This window comes from Pempheris klunzingeri, chromosome 10 (genome assembly GCF_042242105.1).
Source record: "Pempheris klunzingeri isolate RE-2024b chromosome 10, fPemKlu1.hap1, whole genome shotgun sequence".
Classification (NCBI taxonomy): domain Eukaryota; kingdom Metazoa; phylum Chordata; class Actinopteri; order Acropomatiformes; family Pempheridae; genus Pempheris; species Pempheris klunzingeri.
Window position 1 is genome coordinate 26,735,214 of NC_092021.1, and position 17,749 is coordinate 26,752,962.

Below are 17,749 nucleotides of genomic sequence, written 5' to 3' on the forward strand. Positions count from 1 at the left end.
GTATCTGTGGATTATGTTTTTATTACTTGGTCCAAGGGGGGGAGAGGAAGTCGGCCACAGCCATCTGTGCCCCCGGTCTATGGATCACCGTGAACTTAAAAGGCTGTAGAGCCAGATACCACCGGGTGATCCGGGCGTTGGTATCCTTCATGCGGTGGAGCCATTGGAGCAGAGCATGGTCCAAACAGAGGGTGAATGGGCGTCCCAGGAGGTAGTAACGCAGGGCGCCAACCGCCCACCGCCCACCGGATGGCGAGGCACTCTTTTTCCACCATGCTGTACCTGCTCTCTCGCTCCGAGAGCTTCCTGCTGAGGTACAGCACGGGGCGGTCGACTCCCCGCACCTGCTGAGACAAAACGGCCCCCAGCCCTCTGTCCGAGGCATCAGTCTGCAACACAAAGGGGAGAGAACCGGCTCTGAGGCACCTTTCTCCATGCTTTGAGGAGGTTGAGGTGGTAGATCTGTGTGGCTCCTCCCCTGTCAGGACGTTCCACTTCATAGTCCACGTCGCCCACTCGCCGTGTGACCACAAAGGGTCCTTGCCACCTGGCGAGTAATTTCGAGCTAGAAGATGGGAGCAATACAAGCACTTTGTCTCCTAGTGAAAATTGTCTCAGCCTCGACCCTCTGTTGTACAGGCGCTGTTGACGTTTCTGGGCCTGGAGCAAATTCTCACATGACAACCTTCCCAACGTGTGGAGTTTTGCTCTCAGGTCTAGGACGTATTGAATTTCGTTCTCTACTGGGGCTTGGACCATCCTCCCAGTTTTCCTTAATTAGGTCCAGCACCCCTCTTGGTTTCCTGCCAAACAGCAGTTCAAAGGGAGAAAATCCCGTGGAGGCCTGGGGTACCTCCTGCACTGCGAACAACAGAGGGTCTAGCCATTTGTCCCAATTGCGTTCATCATCGTGTATAAACTTACAGATCATGGACTTTAAGGTCTTGTTCATCTACTCCACCAACCCGTCAGTCTGAGGGTGGTAGGCGCTGGTACGAACAGACTTAATGCCCAATAATCCATACAGCTCTCTTAGTGTTCGTGACATGAACGAGGTGCCCTGGTCAGTGAGGATCTCTTTCGGGATCCCCACTCGGGAGATTATCTGAAACAGTGCCTGCGCCACACTCTTTGCAGAGATGGTGCGCAGCGGCACTGCTTCCGGGTATTGCGTTGCGTGATCCATCAGGACTAACGCAAAGCGATAGCCGCTTGCACTCCGGTTAAATGGCCCAATGAGGTCCATGCCAATGCGGTCAAATGGGACCTCCATCAGGGGTAGTGGGCGCAATGGCGCTCTTGGGATGGCCGGTTGGTTAACCAACTGGCATTCAGGGCAGGATGCACACCAGCGGCGTACATCCCCCCAAATGCCCGGCCAATAGAATCGGGCCATTATCCAGTCTAGTGTTTTGGCAAATCCCATGTGACCAGCCATCGGGTTATATTGAGCCGCCTGGAAAACAGTTTCCCGGCGGCTTTTCGGCACCAGCAACTGGGTGTTCTCACGTCCTGTCTGAGTGTCACGACTCACTCTGTAAAGTCTATCCCTCTGCAAAGAAAAGTGCGGGTAGGTCTGCGCTGCGTCAGGGCGCACCAAGTGACCATCAATCCTTATCACTTGGTCAAAGGCAGAGCATAAGGTATCGTCACGAGACTGCTCAAGTGGAAAATCTTCCATGGGGTGGATTTCGGGAACCAGCAGCGTCTCCGGAGGAGGCGTCGCGGGTTCCCCCTCCCCCTCGGCATCGTCGGACGACCCTACGTCACCGCTGAGCACAGCACAGACACTACACGTCCCTACCGGTCGTGAGTGCACCCCCGCACACCGTCCCACTAAACCATGAAAACCCAGCCAATCAGTCCCCAGAATCGGGGTGAGCCAGGCGGCTGCTTACAGCTGCCTTCACTCTATGGTTTTTTCCCGTGTTTAATTTCCACCGGCACTACGGGATAGCGATGAATATCCCCATGCACACACCTGATATCCACCCACCTTGCCTCCACCAAAGCCCCGGGCCGAACCAGGTTCTGGTGAATCATGGACTGCGTGCAGCCCGAATCCACCATAGCCTGGTGTATACCCCCCTGGATCCTTACCGGAACGCGTTATGTCGCACACCTCCATGAGGTCTTTAACTCACAGCTCTGGATGAATTTCTCATATATTCTGGGGGAGGTCAGGGACATGGAAACTGAGTGGACCATGTTCAAAGCCTCCATTGCAGAGGCGGCTATTGGGAGATGAGGCTAGAAGGTCGTCTGTTCCATTTTGGTAGCAGCCCAGGAACCCGATGTTGGACATTGGCTGAAGAAGTACATATCTCAGGCTTGGTTGACCCAGGGGTCTCCTGAGGCAGCAGACCAGTACCGGAGGGCTTTGATGGTGTGGGAGAATTCAGGGACGCTATGGAGAAGGACCTTTGGTGGGCATCAGGGACGTTCTAGCAAACTGTTTGGTGACTCAGGAAGGGAAAGGCTGCTTTGGCTCAGGCTGTGTTCAGCAGGGAAGGAGAAGTGCTGACCCAGACTGAGGATATCGTTGGACGGTGGAAAGAACACTTTGAGGATCTCGTGAACTTGGCCAACACATCCTCTGTGGAGGAGGCAGAGGATGCTGCACACTGTTGGACTGTCTTGGCTGACATGTATTTTCTGTGTTGAGTGGAGGTCGGGGACAGTACCTGAGGAATGGCACACCAGTGCCCCCATTTCCAAAAAAATAGACCAGAGGTTGTGCTCCAATTGCTGGGGTATCACACTGCTCTGCCTCCTTGAGTCCCAGGGCCATAAAAACTCATCCACCACATTAAGGAGGGGATTCATGGAGGGAAAATATGCATAGTGTTTGCTGTTGGATATTAGTTGGATATAAACATGATTTCTGGTAGGTAGTGCTGCTCTCCAGGACTAAAGACCAGGACTCTAGAACTAAAACTTGACTGTTGTGGTTTTGATTGAAGGCTTCTGTGTATCTAGGCTGGTGTGTGTTCTGTTTAATTAACAGCAGGTGAACACAAAGAAAAACATACATGTGGAAGAACACATGGAGTCAGTTTGTGAGTAGGAGGACACACTTTTAGCTCCCTTTGGACTCCGTATGAACACGTGGCTCCTCAGCACTACAGGATAAAGGCTCAGCACAGCCTCAGTCAGGATTAGACTGGGAGACGATGCTGCATGTCTCTCAAATCTCATCACACACAAACCAGTGCAGCTACTGTTTTTAGGGATTTTACACATTTTGGACACAGGGCTTCAACAGGTGCACATTTGATTGTCTGACATATTTTAACAAGTATGACAGATGACGGTTCATGTATGTTTTACTGTAGTCTGACCTGTAGTTCATTACTGTAGTAGTGAAGTGTAGGAGTTGTGAATGTCTGTCAGCTGTGAGAAAACATAGCTTATGCATATGTTATTTATTCTTTATTTCACTGTAATGAATAAATAGTGTTTAAATCATTATGCTCAATGAGAAATGTCAGAGTGTTTGTGCATGAAATGTTTCCTCCACAGCAGGCGGGTTGAACACTTCTTCTTTTCTCCTCCCTCTCTGTGCATCACTCTCCCTTCTCTTCTTCCAGCCCTGCTGCTGTGCAGACATGATGAACAACAGCAGCCTGAACTCTTTCTACTTTCAATTTACACTGTTTTCAGACTACGGGCCCCTCAGATATCTGTTCTTCTGTCTGTCTCTGCTGATCTACGTGACTATAATCTCTGCTAATGTCGTCATTATTCTGACAGTCAGCCTGGAGAAGTCTCTGCATCAGCCCATGTATATTTTCATCTGCTGTCTGTCTGTTAACGCTCTGTACGGCTCGGCCGGCTTCTTCCCCAGGTTTCTGATGGACATTCTGTCTGACACTCATCTGATCTCACGTCCATCTTGTTTCGTTCAGATTTATGTTCTCTACACCTATGGATCCTGTGAGCTGAGTCTCCTCAGCATCATGGCTTATGATAGATTTGTTGCTATTTGTCAGCCTTTACACTATCACAGCAAAATGACGTTAAGGACGGTGATGCAGCTTTTGACTTTTGCTTGGCTCTACCCTGCGTCTGTTATCGGCCTCTGTGTTTACCTGGCCAGCCGTCTGCCTTTATGTGGGAATAAACTGCACGGGCTTTTTTGCACCAACTGGCCTGTGGTTCAGCTCTCCTGTGTGGACACAACTCTGAACAGCATATTATATCCATTTATTTCTTTCACAACCATCTTCATCCCTCTGTTCTTCGTCCTGTACACCTACCTGCGCATTCTGCTCGTGTGCAAGAGAAACTCGTCTGAGTTCAGAGGAAAGGCGTTACAAACCTGCCTGCCTCACATTGTCACATTTGTCAACTATACTTTGTCTGCATTCTGTCACCTGCTGCTGAGTCGTTTTAAGGCCGATGATGTGAATCCATTTGTCAATGTTGTTTTGTCTCTGGAGTGTGCAATTGTTCCTCCCATCAATAACCCTCTTGTTTACGGCCTGAATCTGCCTCAGATCAGAGGAGTGATTTTTAGTTTGAAGATTCGCAAAATGTTCCTCCTTCATGTGTGACATAAAACCTTCTATGTCCAGATAGATAGATAGCAGCTAATAAAGCCCTACACTTGTAAATCACACAGTGTGCTGATGGAACATGATGACTCAAATAAATATTTTTCACTATCACGTTTATTTTAATCAAATAAGATCGTGTATGAAGATGGATGCAGTCTTAACATAGATCCCTCTGTCCCACAAACATGCAGTCGCAGCCACTCGTCTGTTCCTGGTGTTTCTTGTGTTTTCTCTTCTTCAGAGGGGTGGACTAGTGGGTTAGCCAAGTATGTTGACCATAACACCTAAAGGGTTTTCAGTGTCACAAAGATGGCTCTCTCTTAACGTGGCTAGTTCACCATTGTAACTTATTCAGCTTAAATCAACTGTAAAAAGCTCCTTTTCACCAACAATTTTCTCTATGAGCATAAAAGAATTTTAACTGAGGGAAGACTTTATAGTGTGTATGGAAATCATGATGCGACCTTGTTGAACCACTCGCTAGTAATGTCACCCAACGAAGCCGTGCAGTTACAATAGCACAAACTGTAGCGTCGGATTATCACAAGAACCTAGAAAATCTGTAATATTAACACACACACTCACAAATGTTACACAGCAGATCATCCATGCACTAAAACAATGAAGGCTCAGCAGGTATCTGTGGATTATGTTTTTATTACTTGGTCCAAGGGGGGGAGAAGAAGTCGGCCACAGCCATCTGTGCCCCCGGTCTATGGATCACCGTGAACTTAAAAGGCTGTAGAGCCAGATACCACCGGGTGATCCGGGCGTTGGTATCCTTCATGCGGTGGAGCCATTGGAGCAGAGCATGGTCCAAACAGAGGGTGAATGGGCGTCCCAGGAGGTAGTAACGCAGGGCGCCGACCGCCCACCGCCCACCGGATGGCGAGGCGCTCTTTTTCCACCATGCTGTACCTGCTCTCTCGCTCCGAGAGCTTCCTGCTGAGGTACAGCACGGGGCGGTCGACTCCCCGCACCTGCTGAGACAAAACGGCCCCCAGCCCTCTGTCCGAGGCATCAGTCTGCAACACAAAGGGGAGAGAACTGGCTCAGAGGCACCTTCTCGGGTCAGATCGATTAGGTGACTGGTGAGGTCTGATAAGTTCGGTATGAACCGCCAATAGTACCCCGCCAGCCCCAAGAGTCGTCTGACCTCCTTTTTGAACTTGGGCCGCAATCGCTGCGGTCTTGTCTACCTGCGCCCGCACCTGTCTGCCCCCCAAGTGGTACCCCAGATACCGTACCTCCCTCCGTTCAACCGCACACTTCTTCGGGTTGGCCGTGAGCCCCGCCTGCCTCAGGGACTCCAGCACTGCGGCCACCCGCCGCACATACTCCGCCCAGGTGTCACTGTGGATGATTACAACATCCAAGTAGGCGGCAGCATATGCAGCGTGCGAACGCAGCACCCGGTCCATGAGGTGTTGGAAAGTGGCTGGGGCCCCGAACAACCCGAACGGAAGTGTGACAAATTGGTACAAACCGTATGGAGTGGAGAAGGCCGTTTTCTCCCTGGACTCTGGAGACAAGGGAATCTGCCAGTAACCTTTGGTCAAATCCAGCGTCGTGAAAAATCTAGAGGCGCCCAGCCGGTCCAGAAGCTCGTCGACCCAAGGCATCGTGTAGGCGTCGAACCGTGACATATCATTCACCTTGCAATAGTCCACACAGAACTGGATAGACCCATCCTTCTTGACCACAAGAACTCCGGCGAACAGCCCGTCCTGTCCAATACCGCCTTCCTGACGGCTTCATAGCGCCCCCAATCCGCCGCCGGCAAGCTGAGCACCGCCGCCTGTGATTCCCCTGCGAGCAGGGGAAGCAGGCGTCCTGCCCGCTCTGCCCGCTCCGCCTGGGCCTGGAGCATCTCCAGGTGCTGCCAGTGCCCCGCCGCCTGTTCCTGGTTCATCCGGGCCATCTGCCCTAGCATCTGGGCCAGCATAGCCCAGCCCTTAGTTGTCTGCTCCTCTTGTTGGTCTGCCATCCTTGAAGTGCTGGTAATCGGGCGCCAGTGTAACATGAGACCTTGTCTCTGTAGGTTCCCCAGCAATGAAAGATCACTCGATCGCAGTTCCAACTCAAATCTTTTATTTTGTTTACTCCCAAAAGTCCTTTCGCTCGGGCGGTCTACTGTCGTGGTCGGGGCTCCTGATCTGCCCGGGTCTCCAGGCCGTGTCCTCCTTTTTGGCCCCGGCGTGCTACTCTTTACATGTAGGGTGAGAGGCAATTTACCATGATTGTTTCCAGGTGTGTTGGAGCTGATTACCTCTCTCCCGCGCCATCTCCTGGGCCACTCCTGCAACTCTCCCTGTTGCAGCTGAGCTTGAAACCAGCCCACACCTCCACAGTCCCATTAATCATTCTAATTATTAATTATCTCTGATGATTATTCATTATTTTTGAGCCAAATTGCCCCAGAAATACAAAGGACTGTTCAGCCCCTGATTCTCAAACACAAAGCATCTGATTCACATAACAATGGCTTTGGCTTAGTCTCACCGTCACCTGACTGGGTGCTTAGTGAACTGGATAACAGACCTGGGCATGCAGACCCCCGGCATTGGAGATTTGCTCCAGGAATAAGGAAGGTCACCTCTGTGGCTGGGAAGGAACCAGAGCTGGCGTGGGAGGTGGAGTGGTACCAACTCGATATGGTTGGATCAGTTCTGGAACCAAACTCCTAGAGAGATGCTGGACTCCCACCTTTGTGAGAGGCACTGTCCTGGTTTGGGGATAATCACAAACCACCTGGCTGAACAACATGGTGTTGGACGTCTTCCCAATGATCAAGAGGGTCACCTGCATGTGACTACTAGTCAGTGGGAGGAAGGATTTGAGTATCTGGCCTTCGTGGAGTCTCTGGGTTGCATCCAGGAAGGAACGGCCTGCTTGATCTGGACCAGAGTGGTGCTTTGTTGTTCGACTTCTAGACTGGTCATGGTTTGGACATAACAAAAACCATTTTCCAGCATACAGTGGTTCATAAGTGGACTTTGTAGTCGTGTCATCAGATCTGCGGCTATATGTCTTGGACAAAGAGCAGAGCTGTCAACTGATCTCCATCTGGTAGTGAGTTGGATCAGATGGTGGTGGAGGCAGCCAGACACACCTGGTAAACCCAAACATGTATTGTTGGTGAACTGGTTGTGCCTGGTGGAGACTCCTGTCCATGAGGTCTTTAACTCACAGCTCTGGATGAATTTCTCATATATTCTGGGGGAGGTCAGGGACATGGAAACTGAGTGGACCATGTTCAAAGCCTCCATTGCAGAGGCGGCTATTGGGAGATGAGGCTAGAAGGTCGTCTGTTCCATTTTGGTAGCAGCCCAGGAACCCGATGTTGGACATTGGCTGAAGAAGTACATATGTCAGGCTTGGTTGACCCAGGGGTCTCCTGAGGCAGCAGACCAGTACCGGAGGGCTTTGATGGTGTGGGAGAAGTTCAGGGACGCTATGGAGAAGGACCTTTGGTGGGCATCAGGGACGTTCTAGCAAACTGTTTGGTGACTCAGGAAGGGAAAGGCTGCTTTGGCTCAGGCTGTGTTCAGCAGGGAAGGAGAAGTGCTGACCCAGACTGAGGATATCGTTGGACGGTGGAAAGAACACTTTGAGGATCTCGTGAACTTGGCCAACACATCCTCTGTAGAGGAGGCAGAGGATGCTGCACACTGTTGGACTGTCTTGGCTGACATGTATTTTCTGTGTTGAGTGGAGGTCGGGGACAGTACCTGAGGAATGGCACACCAGTGCCCCCATTTCCAAAAAAGTAGACCAGAGGTTGTGCTCCAATTGCTGGGGTATCACACTGCTCTGCCTCCTTGAGTCCCAGGGCCATAAAAACTCATCCACCACATTAAGGAGGGGATTCATGGAGGGAAAATATGCATAGTGTTTGCTGTTGGATATTAGTTGGATATAAACATGATTTCTGGTAGGTAGTGCTGCTCTCCAGGACTAAAGACCAGGACTCTAGAACTAAAACTTGACTGTTGTGGTTTTGATTGAAGGCTTCTGTGTATCTAGGCTGGTGTGTGTTCTGCTTAATTAACAGCAGGTGAACACAAAGAAAAACATACATGTGGAAGAACACATGGAGTCAGTTTGTGAGTAGGAGGACACACTTTTAGCTCCCTTTGGACTCCGTATGAACACGTGGCTCCTCAGCACTACAGGATAAAGGCTCAGCACAGCCTCAGTCAGGATTAGACTGGGAGACGATGCTGCATGTCTCTCAAATCTCATCACACACAAACCAGTGCAGCTACTGTTTTTAGGGATTTTACACATTTTGGACACAGGGCTTCAACAGGTGCACATTTGATTGTCTGACATATTTTAACAAGTATGACAGATGACGGTTCATGTATGTTTTACTGTAGTCTGACCTGTAGTTCATTACTGTAGTAGTGAAGTGTAGGAGTTGTGAATGTCTGTCAGCTGTGAGAAAACATAGCTTATGCATATACAGCATGTTATTTATTCTTTATTTCACTGTAATGAATAAATAGTGTTTAAATCATTATGCTCAATGAGAAATGTCAGAGTGTTTGTGCATGAAATGTTTCCTCCACAGCAGGCGGGTTGAACACTTCTTCTTTTCTCCTCCCTCTCTGTGCATCACTCTCCCTTCTCTTCTTCCAGCCCTGCTGCTGTGCAGACATGATGAACAACAGCAGCCTGAACTCTTTCTACTTTCAATTTACACTGTTTTCAGACTACGGGCCCCTCAGATATCTGTTCTTCTGTCTGTCTCTGCTGATCTACGTGACTATAATCTCTGCTAATGTCGTCATTATTCTGACAGTCAGCCTGGAGAAGTCTCTGCATCAGCCCATGTATATTTTCATCTGCTGTCTGTCTGTTAACGCTCTGTACGGCTCGGCCGGCTTCTTCCCCAGGTTTCTGATGGACATTCTGTCTGACACTCATCTGATCTCACGTCCATCTTGTTTCGTTCAGATTTATGTTCTCTACACCTATGGATCCTGTGAGCTGAGTCTCCTCAGCATCATGGCCTATGATAGATTTGTTGCTATTTGTCAGCCTTTACACTATCACAGCAAAATGACGTTAAGGACGGTGATGCAGCTTTTGACTTTTGCTTGGCTCTACCCTGCGTCTGTTATCGGCCTCTGTGTTTACCTGGCCAGCCGTCTGCCTTTATGTGGGAATAAACTGCACGGGCTTTTTTGCACCAACTGGCCTGTGGTTCAGCTCTCCTGTGTGGACACAACTCTGAACAGCATATTATATCCATTTATTTCTTTCACAACCATCTTCATCCCTCTGTTCTTCGTCCTGTACACCTACCTGCGCATTCTGCTCGTGTGCAAGAGAAACTCGTCTGAGTTCAGAGGAAAGGCGTTACAAACCTGCCTGCCTCACATTGTCACATTTGTCAACTATACTTTGTCTGCATTCTGTCACCTGCTGCTGAGTCGTTTTAAGGCCGATGATGTGAATCCATTTGTCAATGTTGTTTTGTCTCTGGAGTGTGCAATTGTTCCTCCCATCAATAACCCTCTTGTTTACGGCCTGAATCTGCCTCAGATCAGAGGAGTGATTTTTAGTTTGAAGATTCGCAAAATGTTCCTCCTTCATGTGTGACATAAAACCTTCTATGTCCAGATAGATAGATAGCAGCTAATAAAGCCCTACACTTGTAAATCACACAGTGTGCTGATGGAACATGATGACTCAAATAAATATTTTTCACTATCACGTTTATTTTAATCAAATAAGATCGTGTATGAAGATGGATGCAGTCTTAACATAGATCCCTCTGTCCCACAAACATGCAGTCGCAGCCACTCGTCTGTTCCTGGTGTTTCTTGTGTTTTCTCTTCTTCAGAGGGGTGGACTAGTGGGTTAGCCAAGTATGTTGACCATAACACCTAAAGGGTTTTCAGTGTCACAAAGATGGCTCTCTCTTAACGTGGCTAGTTCACCATTGTAACTTATTCAGCTTAAATCAACTGTAAAAAGCTCCTTTTCACCAACAATTTTCTCTATGAGCATAAAAGAATTTTAACTGAGGGAAGACTTTATAGTGTGTATGGAAATCATGATGCGACCTTGTTGAACCACTCGCTAGTAATGTCACCCAACGAAGCCGTGCAGTTACAATAGCACAAACTGTAGCGTCGGATTATCACAAGAACCTAGAAAATCTGTAATATTAACACACACACTCACAAATGTTACACAGCAGATCATCCATGCACTAAAACAATGAAGGCTCAGCAGGTATCTGTGGATTATGTTTTTATTACTTGGTCCAAGGGGGGGAGAAGAAGTCGGCCACAGCCATCTGTGCCCCCGGTCTATGGATCACCGTGAACTTAAAAGGCTGTAGAGCCAGATACCACCGGGTGATCCGGGCGTTGGTATCCTTCATGCAGTGGAGCCATTGGAGCAGAGCATGGTCCGAACAGAGGGTGAATGGGCGTCCCAGGAGGTAGTAACGCAGGGCGCCCACCGCCCACCGCCCACCGGATGGCGAGGCACTCTTTTTCCACCGTGCTGTACCTGCTCTCTCGCTCCGAGAGCTTCCTGCTGAGGTACAGCACGGGGCGGTCGACTCCCCGCACCTGCTGAGACAAAACGGCCCCCAGCCCTCTGACCGAGGCATCAGTCTGCAACACAAAGGGGAGAGAACCGGCTCAGAGGCACCTTCTCGGGTCAGATCGATTAGGTGACTGGTGAGGTCTGATAAGTTCGGTATGAACCGCCAATAGTACCCCGCCAGCCCCAAGAGCCGTCTGACCTCCTTTTTGAACTTGGGCCGCAATCGCTGCGGTCTTGTCTACCTGCGCCCGCACCTGTCCGCCCCCCAAGTGGTACCCCAGATACCGTACCTCCCTCCGTTCAACCGCACACTTCTTCGGGTTGGCCGTGAGCCCCGCCTGCCTCAGGGACTCCAGCACTGCGGCCACCCGCCGCACATACTCCGCCCAGGTGTCACTGTGGATGATTACAACATCCAAGTAGGCGGCAGCATATGCAGCGTGCGAACGCAGCACCCGGTCCATGAGGTGTTGGAAAGTGGCTGGGGCCCCGAACAACCCGAACGGAAGTGTGACAAATTGGTACAAACCGTACGGAGTGGAGAAGGCCGTTTTCTCCCTGGACTCTGGAGACAAGGGAATCTGCCAGTAACCTTTGGTCAAATCCAGCATCGTGAAAAATCTAGAGGCGCCCAGCCGGTCCAGAAGCTCGTCGACCCAGGGCATCGTGTAGGCGTCGAACCGTGACATATCATTCACCTTGCAATAGTCCACACAGAACCGGATAGACCCATCCTTCTTGACCACAAGAACTCCGGCGAACAGCCCGTCCTGTCCAATACCGCCTTCCTGACGGCTTCATAGCGCCCCCAATCCGCCGCCGGCAAGCTGAGCACCGCTGAGCAGGCGTCCTGCCCGCTCTGCCCGCTCCGCCTGGGCCTGGAGCATCTCCAGGTGCTGCCAGTGCCCCGCCGCCTGTTCCTGGTTCATCCGGGCCATCTGCCCTAGCATCTGGGCCAGCATAGCCCAGCCCTTAGTTGTCTGCTCCTCTTGTTGGTCTGCCATCCTTGAAGTGCTGGTAATCGGGCGCCAGTGTAACATGAGACCTTGTCTCTGTAGGTTCCCCAGCAATGAAAGATCACTCGATCGCAGTTCCAACTCAAATCTTTTATTTTGTTTACTCCCAAAAGTCCTTTCGCTCGGGCGGTCTACTGTCGTGGTCGGGGCTCCTGATCTGCCCGGGTCTCCAGGCCGTGTCCTCCTTTTTGGCCCCGGCGTGCTACTCTTTACATGTAGGGTGAGAGGCAATTTACCATGATTGTTTCCAGGTGTATTGGAGCTGATTACCTCTCTCCCGCGCCATCTCCTGGGCCACTCCTGCAACTCTCCCTGTTGCAGCTGAGCTTGAAACCAGCCCACACCTCCACAGTCCCATTAATCATTCTAATTATTAATTATCTCTGATGATTATTCATTATTTTTGAGCCAAATTGCCCCAGAAATACAAAGGACTGTTCAGCCCCTGATTCTCAAACACAAAGCATCTGATTCACATAACAATGGCTTTGGCTTAGTCTCACCGTCACCTGACTGGGTGCTTAGTGAACTGGATAACAGACCTGGGCATGCAGACCCCCGGCATTGGAGATTTGCTCCAGGAATAAGGAAGGTCACCTCTGTGGCTGGGAAGGAACCAGAGCTGGCGTGGGAGGTGGAGTGGTACCAACTCGATATGGTTGGATCAGTTCTGGAACCAAACTCCTAGAGAGATGCTGGACTCCCACCTTTGTGAGAGGCACTGTCCTGGTTTGGGGATAATCACAAACCACCTGGCTGAACAACATGGTGTTGGACGTCTTCCCAATGATCAAGAGGGTCACCTGCATGTGACTACTAGTCAGTGGGAGGAAGGATTTGAGTATCTGGCCTTCGTGGAGTCTCTGGGTTGCATCCAGGAAGGAACGGCCTGCTTGATCTGGACCAGAGTGGTGCTTTGTTGTTCGACTTCTAGACTGGTCATGGTTTGGACATAACAAAAACCATTTTCCAGCATACAGTGGTTCATAAGTGGACTTTGTAGTCGTGTCATCAGATCTGCGGCTATATGTCTTGGACAAAGAGCAGAGCTGTCAACTGATCTCCATCTGGTAGTGAGTTGGATCAGATGGTGGTGGAGGCAGCCAGACACACCTGGTAAACCCAAACATGTATTGTTGGTGAACTGGTTGTGCCTGGTGGAGACTCCTGTCCATGAGGTCTTTAACTCACAGCTCTGGATGAATTTCTCATATATTCTGGGGGAGGTCAGGGACATGGAAACTGAGTGGACCATGTTCAAAGCCTCCATTGCAGAGGCGGCTATTGGGAGATGTGGCTAGAAGGTCGTCTGTTCCATTTTGGTAGCAGCCCAGGAACCCGATGTTGGACATTGGCTGAAGAAGTACATATCTCAGGCTTGGCTGACCCAGGGGTCTCCTGAGGCAGCAGACCAGTACCGGAGGGCTTTGATGGTGTGGGAGAAGTTCAGGGACGCTATGGAGAAGGACCTTTGGTGGGCATCAGGGATGTTCTAGCAAACTGTTTGGTGACTCAGGAAGGGAAAGGCTGCTTTGGCTCAGGCTGTGTTCAGCAGGGAAGGAGAAGTGCTGACCCAGACTGAGGATATCGTTGGACGGTGGAAAGAACACTTTGAGGATCTCGTGAACTTGGCCAACACATCCTCTGTGGAGGAGGCAGAGGATGCTGCACACTGTTGGACTGTCTTGGCTGACATGTATTTTCTGTGTTGAGTGGAGGTCGGGGACAGTACCTGAGGAATGGCACACCAGTGCCCCCATTTCCAAAAAAGTAGACCAGAGGTTGTGCTCCAATTGCTGGGGTATCACACTGCTCTGCCTCCTTGAGTCCCAGGGCCATAAAAACTCATCCACCACATTAAGGAGGGGATTCATGGAGGGAAAATATGCATAGTGTTTGCTGTTGGATATTAGTTGGATATAAACATGATTTCTGGTAGGTAGTGCTGCTCTCCAGGACTAAAGACCAGGACTCTAGAACTAAAACTTGACTGTTGTGGTTTTGATTGAAGGCTTCTGTGTATCTAGGCTGGTGTGTGTTCTGTTTAATTAACAGCAGGTGAACACAAAGAAAAACATACATGTGGAAGAACACATGGAGTCAGTTTGTGAGTAGGAGGACACACTTTTAGCTCCCTTTGGACTCCGTATGAACACGTGGCTCCTCAGCACTACAGGATAAAGGCTCAGCACAGCCTCAGTCAGGATTAGACTGGGAGACGATGCTGCATGTCTCTCAAATCTCATCACACACAAACCAGTGCAGCTACTGTTTTTAGGGATTTTACACATTTTGGACACAGGGCTTCAACATGTGCACATTTGATTGTCTGACATATTTTAACAAGTATGACAGATGACGGTTCATGTATGTTTTACTGTAGTCTGACCTGTAGTTCATTACTGTAGTAGTGAAGTGTAGGAGTTGTGAATGTCTGTCAGCTGTGAGAAAACATAGCTTATGCATATACAGCATGTTATTTATTCTTTGTTTCACTGTAATGAATAAATAGTGTTTAAATCATTATGCTCAATGAGAAATGTCAGAGTGTTTGTGCATGAAATGTTTCCTCCACAGCAGGCGGGTTGAACACTTCTTCTTTTCTCCTCCCTCTCTGTGCATCACTCTCCCTTCTCTTCTTCCAGCCCTGCTGCTGTGCAGACATGATGAACAACAGCAGCCGGAACTCTTTCTACTTTCAATTTACACTGTTTTCAGACTACGGGCCCCTCAGATATCTGTTCTTCTGTCTGTCTCTGCTGATCTACGTGACTATAATCTCTGCTAATGTCGTCATTATTCTGACAGTCAGCCTGGAGAAGTCTCTGCATCAGCCCATGTATATTTTCATCTGCTGTCTGTCTGTTAACGCTCTGTACGGCTCGGCCGGCTTCTTCCCCAGGTTTCTGATGGACATTCTGTCTGACACTCATCTGATCTCACGTCCATCTTGTTTCGTTCAGATTTATGTTCTTTACACCTATGTAGCCTGTGAGCTGACTCTCCTCAGCATCATGGCCTATGATAGATTTGTTGCTATTTGTCAGCCTTTACACTATCACAGCAAAATGACGTTAAGGACGGTGATGCAGCTTTTGACTTTTGCTTGGCTCTACCCTGCGTCTGTTATCGGCCTCTGTGTTTATCTCACCGTTAGTTTGCCTTTATGTGGGAATAAACTGCACGGGCTTTTTTGCACCAACTGGCCTGTGGTTCAGCTCTCCTGTGTGGACACAACTCTGAACAGCATATTAAATCCATTTATTTCTTTGACAACCATCTTCATCCCTCTGTTCTTCGTCCTGTACACCTACCTGCGCATTCTGCTCGTGTGCAAGAGAAGCTCGTCTGAGTTCAGAGGAAAGGCGTTACAAACCTGCCTGCCTCACATTGTCACATTTGTCAACTATACTTTCTCTGTATTCTGTCACCTGCTGCTGAGTCGTTTTAAGGCCGATGATGTGAATCCATTTGTCAATGTTGTTTTGTCTCTGGAGTGTGTAATTGTTCCTCCCATCAATAACCCTCTTGTTTACGGCCTGAATCTGCCTCAGATCAGAGGAATGATTTTTAGTTTGAAGATTCGCAAAATGTTCCTCCGTCATGTGTGACATAAAACCTTCTATGTCCAGATAGATAGATAGAAATATATTAATTTATTCTATAGTATCCCTCTCTCGCTAAGCAATACTGGTGGCCCGTCTTGTGTTGGACTCCACAGTAAGTCGTATTAACCTTTACATGCATGAATTATGATCACCTCAGTCAGGATTTCTTACTAATTGTTTTTATTGTGAAATATGAAAAACAAGATTTTAACTTTTTTTTCCAACCCATATTTTATAAAGATATATTTTCATGTCCAGTAGTTGAAATATAGCTACTGATGCATGCTGTACAATTCAGTGGACATGTGGTTAGTTATAATTTCCTCCCAAAATAAAATCAATACTTGGAAAATTTAGCAATTACATGACTCCTTAGATGTTACTTGATGTCTGTCTGACTGTAGAAGCTGGTGTGCAGCTGTGCCATCAAAACTCATGCATATACAAGAAAACAGCTTTTGAATAGCTGTACACTGTAGTGACCTCTATGCATGAAAGGGTTAATCAATATAATTGTTAATTAAACTCTTTAAAACTCCTGCTCCCGTCCTTACTGACAGCAGTTCGGCTGTTTCTTCTTCGATGTAGCATACAGGTTGTTTGTAGTGCTTTTAGTGCAGTGGACTTTGTAAAGCACTATGAGACACTCTGTTGTGATATTGGGCTATACAAATAAAATTGAATTGAATTGAATTGAATTGATAACTATGAATTATTTTTAATAGTCAAATTGCCCCAGAAATGGTGCCAACCCCAACATTATGTTGGTGCCCCGTGTGAGCCAGCATACGTTTGGCAATATGAATTTTTAGGATAATTTTGGGCAAAACCAAACTTTTTGATAACATTTTAAAAGTCTTCACATTGAACACAGTTGGTGTGCCACAGGAGTGCATGTCCAGCTGTAGTTACAAACATGTGCATTATGTTGAGAATTGATTTAATTAAATCCAGCGAAAAAACAAAAACAGTTCGTTGTGACGATATGAAGTTTCTAAAGTTGTCCACAAGTTTATCCAGTCATGATCACAAGCAGCTCCGTCAAGCACTAATGCAAGGATTCTCATCTACTGCTGACGGGATCACAGCAATAGTTGCAGCCCTTCAAATTAAACATTGTGAGCATCCTAAAGACTATTACAGACGTTTGAGGCACGCATTCTTCCAAGGCAAGGATTCACCAGGCTTAGAAGAAAGCTCCACCTTCAAGGCCTTGTTCTTGCAAAACCCCATCCATGTGTGCGCACCCACGTTGTACTCAGGATGCATGAAGGTGACCCCTCAATGCAGGAGATCAGGAAGCTGACGCAGGTAGTTTGGGAAACTATTGTCTCTTCCAAAACAACTGAGCACCCTAAGTGTCAGACAGGTCAGCTGCCACAAACATTCACCTTCACGGCCGCCTAAAGGGGGGGTGACAAAAGGCTGCTTAGGGACACTGAATGTACCCGCCATGTCCACCAAATAGACACTCCCAAAACAGAAGCAGAAGACTGCCATATGGGGAATATCTGGCCCAGAATAATGACCAGATAAAGGACAGATCAGATGATGACCACAGCACCTCTGAGTACCTTTCTGCTTCAGGCGTTACAGAGCTCACTTGGTCATAGCTGTCCACACTGTCCACCCCTGGACTGACAGCGAGACAGACATCAGCTCTACTACCCCAACATATCTGTAGTTAAATAACCAAACCTGAATTTGTTGACAACACCAGTAAATTCATTTATTCAGTACTTGGGAATCAGCAGACATGACTGAAGAAAGCTTAAATTCTGGTTGGAGTCAGACTGTCCAACACTGCAGATTCACTTGCAGTAAGATCAGTTTTCCAAACACAAGCTTAGGACACCCTGTTATGACTTTATAAAATGACATGACTGACATTCCTGTTCTCACTAAGCCTGACGGATAACTGATGTGGGTCTATTTTTACTTAACCGAGAAAGATGCAGTCAGCAAAGGTCCAGTTGATCCTGGGATCTGTGTTGTT

At 48.5% G+C, this 17,749-nt stretch overlaps 3 protein-coding genes across 3 annotated transcripts; all 3 read left to right on the forward strand.

The window, feature by feature from the left end:
* Positions 1-3,608: 3,608 nt before the first annotated feature.
* LOC139208029 (olfactory receptor 10A3-like) lies at positions 3,609-4,556 on the forward strand. The gene has a single exon (XM_070837571.1). It carries the CDS (start codon positions 3,609-3,611, stop codon positions 4,554-4,556), a length of 948 nt encoding a protein of 315 aa, XP_070693672.1.
* A 4,665-nt stretch (positions 4,557-9,221) lies between these two features.
* On the forward strand, positions 9,222-10,169 carry LOC139208030 (olfactory receptor 10A3-like). Its single transcript, XM_070837572.1, has one exon. The coding sequence runs from the start codon at positions 9,222-9,224 to the stop codon at positions 10,167-10,169; it is 948 nt and encodes a 315-aa protein (XP_070693673.1).
* A 4,639-nt stretch (positions 10,170-14,808) lies between these two features.
* LOC139208031 (olfactory receptor 10A3-like) lies at positions 14,809-15,756 on the forward strand. The gene has a single exon (XM_070837573.1). The coding sequence runs from the start codon at positions 14,809-14,811 to the stop codon at positions 15,754-15,756; it is 948 nt and encodes a 315-aa protein (XP_070693674.1).
* Positions 15,757-17,749: the final 1,993 nt, after the last annotated feature.